The sequence below is a fragment of the Chinchilla lanigera genome, unplaced genomic scaffold (assembly GCF_000276665.1).
Source record: "Chinchilla lanigera isolate Chin_1 unplaced genomic scaffold, ChiLan1.0 scaffold00012, whole genome shotgun sequence".
In the NCBI taxonomy this organism is placed as follows: Eukaryota; Metazoa; Chordata; class Mammalia; order Rodentia; family Chinchillidae; genus Chinchilla; species Chinchilla lanigera.
Window position 1 is genome coordinate 4,664,126 of NW_004955413.1, and position 7,804 is coordinate 4,671,929.

At 51.8% G+C, this 7,804-nt stretch overlaps 1 protein-coding gene across 2 annotated transcripts in view; it reads right to left on the reverse strand.

Moving 5' to 3' along the window:
- C1rl (complement component 1, r subcomponent-like) overlaps nucleotides 1-6,329 on the reverse strand; it is a 6,812-nt gene extending 483 nt beyond the window's left edge. The window contains exons 1-6 of one of the 2 annotated variants that reach the window (XM_005378857.2): nucleotides 6,197-6,329; nucleotides 5,493-5,721; nucleotides 4,171-4,360; nucleotides 3,186-3,308; nucleotides 2,994-3,068; nucleotides 1-1,246 (exon numbers count right to left, since the gene is read on the reverse strand). The exon at nucleotides 1-1,246 is cut by the window's left edge and continues 483 nt beyond it. In XM_005378857.2, the coding sequence (XP_005378914.1) occupies nucleotides 474-1,246; nucleotides 2,994-3,068; nucleotides 3,186-3,308; nucleotides 4,171-4,360; nucleotides 5,493-5,721; nucleotides 6,197-6,276 (1,470 nt within the window). In that variant the 5' untranslated portion in view covers nucleotides 6,277-6,329 and the 3' untranslated portion in view covers nucleotides 1-473. The remainder of the gene's footprint in view (nucleotides 1,247-2,993; nucleotides 3,069-3,185; nucleotides 3,309-4,170; nucleotides 4,361-5,492; nucleotides 5,722-6,196) is intronic. The other variant, XM_005378858.2, reaches the window with a different exon arrangement.
- Nucleotides 6,330-7,804: the final 1,475 nt, after the last annotated feature.

The following is a 7,804-nucleotide window of genomic DNA, read 5'->3' on the forward strand; positions in this document are numbered from 1 at the left end:
TGTCAAAGGTGTAAAACAAAGCAGGAGCTATTACTATCATTGCACGTAGGAATTGTGGTAGGTGACAAGCCAATGGCTTGATTATCTGAAGGACAATTAAAGGCTCTTTGGAGAATTTCAGAAACGAAATGCCATGAAGACCCTTTCCTCCACACATCACCTGGATAGGGGGTGAGAAGGCACCTCTTCCACAGGTAAGAACAGAAAGGCTGTGTTGACAGGTGCGCTGTGGGAGGGGATGCGAGACTGCAGTGACAGCTGCCTAGATGGGCAGCGCTTCCCTGTTGCAAACACACTTGAAGGCAGAGGGGAAGGATAGGGCTGTCAGATGCCACTTTCTACTCAGCAGAAGGGAGGAGGGTTTCTCCACTTGGTGCCTGGCCACCGCAGGGACTTGAAGGGCTCACCCTTCACTCCCAACCCTCTGGACCCGGTGTCTACGTGCTGGTCGGCGCCTGCCCATGAGCCCCTGTTCAGTCCCTGCCACCCATCACTTCCTTGATCCAGCCCACGTAGTTGAGCACTTTGGTGTAGAAGCCATACCCCTTGCCACACCCGACACCCCAGGACACGATGCCTGTGGCTACCCAGCGGTGGGCGTGACCGTCCCACACCACATAGACGCTACCACTGTCCCCCTGGCAGACACTGCTGGTCTGCATCTTATCCTCCACACAGAACATGTTGTCAGAAAACACCTCAGTCCGCTCCCTCTCCCGGAGCCAGGCCTCGCAGGCCTCCCTGGGGGCCACCGGCAGCCTGGAGTATTTCAGCTCTGTGGTAATCCAGCCCATCTCCACACCAAAGCCGCTGACATAGCCCCACAGGCCGCTGCGGTAGAATGCCTCAGTGTCCGGCAGGCACACTGGGAGGAGGTGGGGGCCCAGGGGAACGCTGTGCTGCAGCTCCAGGAGAGCGATGTCCCCATCAAAGTTGTGGGACTCATGCTGGCGGTAGTCCGGGTGCACCACGACCCGGCGGACGGGATAGTTTCCCAGTTGCAGCATCTCATCTATGTGCGTGTGGCCCAGGAACACATCCACACTCTGGTTCTTCCCGAGAGAGGCGCTGTCCTTGGGGTAGATGGTGTGGGCAGCAGTGAGGATCCACCTGTCGCCCAGAAGGGCCCCGCCCCCGCGGCCATGGATGACAGTGAAGGCTTGCCAGGGGAAGCTGCCCAGAGGAGCTCTGGAAGGGCCGAGGGTCTCTGGGTGCTGGGCAAGAGGCGTGACTGGCCGTCCACACACTGAGAGAGAGGACAGAGGAGTGAACACTCAGCATCTGCTTGGAGGCACGCTGATTAGACTACAGGCTGCAGGAGGAGGTGCCAGTGTGGCTCTGTATGGGGCTGGGCCCTTACATGACCCAGGCCCACAAGTGTAGACCCAGGAGCCGATGTGGGCAGTGGATCATCTCTGACATGACTGGGCACACGTCCTGCCGGAGGCTCAGGGCAGCAGGCTTCGGGGTGGGGCCCGAATGAGCACACAGTTGGGGCTGGCTGTGCGGGTCTCCCCCTCATGCCCCTTTGGCCACCCCTAGACTCTTGGTGGGGCCATCCCCAGGCCACATCCTGTGGTAGGCAGTTTGTCATTGGTGGCTCTTTGTTTGGTATCCCATCCTCACTTTTAGCATTTCCCACACCACCCTCCCTCCAAGACACCCCTGGAACCTGGAGCTTTCTGGCTGCCCTTGGAGATCTCTGCTGATCTGAGTGGGTTAGGAAGGCAAAGCCCATATGTAATTCCAGCACCTGAGAGGCTGAGGCAGGAGGACTGCAAGTTCAAGCTCAGCCTGGGCGACTTAGTGAGAGAATGAGACCCTTTCTCAAAATTAAAAATATAAAAAAGGGTTGGGATGTAGCTCCGTGTGAAGGCCCATGGGTTTGATCCCTAGTACTGCAAAATCAAAAACAAAACAAAAAGTGGTCTTCAAACATGATGGACTTGCACCGTCATATTGCTGGTGAAATGCAAAATGGCGCTACTGCTACGGAAATATAATTTGGTGGTTCTGCAAAATGTTAAACACAGAATTACCATGTGAGTCAGCAATTCCACTTCTGATTATATAACCAAGAGATTTGGAAACATATGTGTACACAAAAACTTATATAAAAATGCTCAGATCAGTATTATTCATAATATGTAGGCAAAAAGTGAAAACAACCAAAATGTCCATTGATGAATGGCTACACAAAGTGCGGCATATACGTACAAACAGGGGTATTACTAAGCCGTGAAAGGACTGAAGTACTGCTACCTGCTCTAACTCTGGTGAACCTTGCAAACGTTGTGTTATACGAAAGAAGTCAGGCACAAAGGTCACATATTGTATGATTCCATTTGTGTGAAATGTGCAGATCAGGCAAGTCCATAGACACAGAAAGTAGATTAATGGTAGCCAAGGGATGGGGGAGGATGGAGTTGGAGATCAAGGAATTTTAGGGGCAGGATGGTGGATCTGTTCTGAAATTAGTGGTAGTGTTTCTACAGCACTGTTAAAACACTAACATTCTCTGAATTGTACACTTTAACGTGGTTAAAATGGTTAGTCTTACCTGAATAAAAACATTTTAGGGTAGAGGGCTAAGGCGTAGCTCACTCTTGAGAGTTTGTCTAGCATGTTAGAGGCCCCCGGGTCCAATCCTCAGCCCACATCCCCACTCCGCAAAGAAAGCAGAATGTCTGCCACTGTGGCAACCGGAAGCAGAGGTTTTGGGCAGTCTGAGAGCCCCGTGTGTCCTTAAAATATAACATACAAAAAGTCTTCTGTTACTTTAACTCTTCTCTCCTTCCTGCTTCACTTGACCATCTGATTACGCCCCTCAGACATATTTTAATGTTGGAAAAACAAGAGGGAGCTCCCCTCTCTGCTCATCTCTCCTTCCTACCCGACGCTCGCTTGCAGCCCCGGTGTCTGTACATCCCGTTCCAGAGGCAGCTTGCTGGGGACATGGCCCTCAGAATTGCACCAGGTAGGAAACTACTTACCAGGCACACACTGAGGATGTTCCTGCCGGTCCTGTCTGTCTGCCCAGGTCCCCTGGACTGGGTAGCTGAGGGTCCCTAGGAGCAAAATGAGGGGAGCATAGAGCAAGCTCACAGTTGCAGGGCGTTGGGCTAACACAGTAAGTGCTCAGAGGGCCCAAGCACTGGAACCTCTTTCCTGCATGGGGGACTTACCAGCAGGTGTCGCCTGGTAATAGGGCTCCTGGCAGTAGGTCTGGGTCTCCGAGGGCATGGCTCCAGGTGTGAAGGTGCCCTCAGAGACCCCACTGCGCTGGCTGAGGGGCTCGCAGCTCAGAGCTGTAGGGAACAGTAGTCATTAGAACTTCCTGCAGATTTGCAAAGTGGCAGGTTCTACTTAATTTGACCTGCACAGAAATTTAAAAACAAAACAAAACAATTGAAGAAGTTTTCACCATTCAGACTGTCAGCACTTCGAGTTTGAAAATAACTGACTTGCAGAGGATGGGGAAACAGGTACTTCCACATGTGGTTTGTGGGAGGGAGTGTAAATTAGTGAAAAACGTTTTGGTGAGAAATTCAGCAGTAATCACAATGAAAAAGGTAAAGATTTCTAAACCTAGAATTTCCATTTCTAAGAATATTCTCAGACATATGTGCAAAGATATCCACAGCAGCATTGTTTGGCAGCAAAATATCTGTTGATGGGAAATCAGCTAAGTACAAGAAGTAATCAAAATATACAGTGAATATTTGAACTATAAAAATGTATTGTGGTTAAAGGCACATTGCCATTAATCCACCTCAAAATACCCCCCCTTTCTAGCACGTGTCATCTATCCCTCCTCCCTTCCTTCCTCCCTCCCTGTTAGTATTGTTATGGTGCACCCTTTCCCTGAGGGCTGGAACCCAGGGCTTCATACAAGTTAGGCAAGGGCTCTACCACTGAGCTACCTCCTCAGTCCTTTTTTGACCTCTCTCGATTGCAAACACTGGGCCTGTACATCATCCTGGAGCAGTTAAGCATCAAGGAGCAATGGCTGCCCTTGAACAGGGCTGTTCGCCAGCAGTCAGCTGGGTCAGCCCAGGGCTTCCTGTGCCCCCAGCCCAAGCTAGAGCTTCCGTTTGTGGTTTTTAAGATGGGAGGCTTCATGGCTGGGGACAGACACTCCTTCCCTGCACCCCCAGGTGAGACACTCACCCACAGCTTGGTAGACAGCCAGGAAGCCCTTGTGGAGGTGGGTGGGCAGCTCCTGGGAGGAATCGTGTGCTCGGAAGGTCAGCTGCAAACTCCTCCCAGAGGACACGAACTCTTTCTGACCAGGAGGGCTGTCCCGAGGGGAGCCCTGTGGACCACAGAGCCTGCTTGGAAGCATCCCACTGCCGGAGATCTGGAAGAGGGAGCAGTAGACAGGCACAGGCAGGTGTGAGATGAGCCTGCACTTTGTGGTCACAGGGTTATGTCTGTCCATGACCACTGCCCCGTCTAGAAAGTCTGCACCCCTCAGGCACTCAGCAGCCACCTCTGCTGGTGTCTTCCTCAAGTAGCTTTTGTTTTTATACTGACTCCCAAGTTTCTTCTAGAATGACCACATGTTCAAACATCTCTAGTCTTCTACAATTACTGTGTAACACCCATCCTATTTTCCTTGTTTCAAGAAGCTCCTGGGGAATCCAGGGTTCCTGCAATAGTCTCTGCGGTGTAAGGCTTAAGAAGACAGAGCCTATGTCTGCTTTGCTCATTGCCAAGTCTCAGATGCGCAACATGATGCTTCTAGCACCACGGCTTCCAATCAAAGAACTACAGATTCAGTGCCTCCCCTCCGGCTTCTCTGCCTTCCCTACAACTTATCCCAACACCTTCCACTTTAATGGGTGGCTTTCTGTGTCCAACGTTAGTGAAGCAATAGGACCTTCTGCAAAGACTGAGACCCTACAATAGTTGAATTATAACTTCAGGAAGAGAAAATAAAGAAAGCAGACATTGGGGAATTATTAAAGAAATAATGCAAGCTGTTTCCAGAATCAAAGGATAGAATAAGTTACTAAATTACCCAGAGGTGGCTTGAATTTGTGATCCTTCTGCCTCAGCCTCCCAGAGTGCTGGGATTATTGGTATGCTCCACCCCATAAGGAGTTTTATGGCATCTCTTTTGAGGTAAACCTGGTCTTAAATTGGTACTTAATCTGCTATTATCTGTGCGCAGCTTCTTAACTGGACAAATCAGGCACTCAACAAACCTGATGTGTGTACCCCTGACCTTTTATACTCTATAGATCTACAGTATTTGTGTGTTCTGTTGCAGGTCTTCAAAGCACAGGGCCTGTTCTGCACCCTCTCCCTTGCTTTGTGGGGTCCAGATGGCATGGGGTGGGCAGAGGTGCCTGAGGGAGGCTGTGTACTGGGCAGACTGTCACCCCCCCAAGGAAGCTGGGTCCCAGGGCCCTGATGTGGGCTGTTTATCGCTCCTCTAGATGGGTGATTCAGGACCTCCCCAGCACCTCTGCAGGACCCCAGCTCACTGTGACAGAGTCCCCTTCACAGTCCTGGGATGGCTCCAGGTCGAAGTCCTGGAAGACCAGCCTCACAGCAAAGCCCTCTGTTGCCACAATGCTGGTGCTGCTCTCCCGGCCTCTGGGATAGGGCTCTGGGTACCCAGGAGACGTCAGCTGCTGGGGTAGCCGCCTGGCCAGCAGCACGGAGCCCAGTGTGGGGCAAGCCTGGAGGATTCCACAGAGCAGCAGCCAGCACCTGTGAGCAGGGCGGACAAGATGGTGATTGAGAGGCCCGTCAAAGGCAGGGGTCTGGGACTTCCTGTCCACTTCCTCATTTCCTGTTCTCCTCAGTCCTTATGGGCTCCTGCCCGTCTTGGGCCTGGGACTATGAGCGTCTCACCTTCTGAAGGCATCACCACTGTGCCTCTCCCCAGACAGTCTCATCCAGACGAGAGGGCTGCCTCCTGCTCCACCCACCCAACACTGCCCTGGCACCCCAGGGGGCAAGGAGGGCTCAGGGGAGAGGCACTGAGCTGTTTCCTCTCCCAGACCAGGGAGAAGGCAGCCAGACGTCACAGGAGAATTCCAGATCATTCTGGAGCAGCTGGTGTGTGTGTGTGTGTGTGTGTGTGTGTGTGTGTGTGTGTGTGTGTGTGTGTACACAGACAGATACTGTGTTCTGCCCCCTCCTGTACCCACCCTTCTCCTCTCAGCCTTCTGGGCACACTCACATCTTGCATGGGCAGCTTGAGGAGGGAGGTTTCTCCAGGTAGTTCCCCCACTCTGAGACCAGACATCTGGAACCCGACATCTGGAACTTGTAGAGGACTTGGCCCAGGCCGGGAACAGGAGGTGGGGCTGGGGAAGGCCCGGTGGGGAGGAGGGAGAAGTTACTGGAAATAAGTTAAGCAACTCTCCAGTTTCCTTCTCCTAACTTTCCAGGTTGCGCGCCATCTGCTGCCCAACACAGGAATAGCTGGCCGAAGCTTGGAGGGAGAGGCGCACGGTATCTCCCACACCTTGAAGGCCCTTTGTACTTAACGCTTTTGTACCATTTAAAACTGATTTTTAAAAACCTGACTTTTACTGTGTGCCTGTGTCATAGGTGGTTTGGTGGATCCTTGTGAGTGGGCTCCTTCCCTGTCTTTCCCACTCATTTGTATATCCAGCCAACCTCTCCCAGGACATGAAGTTGTAGGAACTTGGGCCTTCCCTTTCTCTCGGTCCTCACCACGAGTAGCTGGGAGTCTTGTGAACCCTCTACAACCTCTGGAGGCTCCTTGTCCTGCAGGCTCAAGGTCATGGTACAGTCCAGGGCCTGGATGTGGCGGTCCCTGTTGTTGGGTAAGACTGCCGCCAGGAACGTGGAACTGGAGAAGGAGCCCGAGGGCTGTGTGTACAGCTGGTGACTGCAGGTCCTGTGGGTTGGGGTGGGCAGTGAGGCTCCTGCCCTGTTCATAGCACTGGCTCCCTGTCCCTGTCTCCAGCTATTCGCAATGCAAGAAGTGGCTGTTGCTCTGTAGTTTCTAGCCGGGGCAGGAGAAGCAGTGGACATAGGTGCAGACATGGGCTGTCGAGGGGCTGGCACACTTGTCCACATCTGGGAGCACGGAGGAAGGGAGGATGAGAAGTTATTGACAAGGGCCCTGGAGTTGTGGGGAGGGCTGAGCCAGGTCTCCTTCCTGAATCCATCATCACTGAGGCTTCTGCTCACCTTCATCTGTGCGGGGCCATAAGTAGGTGCTAGGAGAGGCTGTGAGGCTGCAGCTCCAGGCCCCTGAACCACTCCCTGAGCTCTAAGCCTTGCAGGTGAGGCTTTCTCTCACTGTGTGAAGCTGGAAGCTACTTAACCAGACCAGATATTTCTGCATTTATCCCCAAAAACAATGCACATGTGTGACAGATTCCAAGAAGACTGGCAGAGACTGGAAGAATCTGAAGTTAATGTTTGAGCCCTTGCTTTTCTAAAGCATAGGCTTGTAGTTTAAGCTCAGCTAAATTAACTGGCTACTTGAAAAAAAATCATTCTTTGGAAGAACGTCATAGAACTTGTACCTGTACTTTTCTTTTTTTTACTTGTTTATGTTTTTTTTTTTTTTCTTTTTCTTTTTGAGACAAGGTCTAGCTATAAAGTTCAGGCTGGTCTTCAACTCACTTTGCAGCCCAGGCTGACCTCAAACTCGCAGCATTTGTCCTGCCTCAACCTCCAGAGTGCTAGGATTATAGGTATGTCATCATGCCCAGCCTCCTATAGCTTTTTTTTTTTAAAGTATCAACCACTATGCTATGGTGAGTGTGTGGTCCCCAAAAGTTCATGTGTTGGACACTTAATCCCCAAA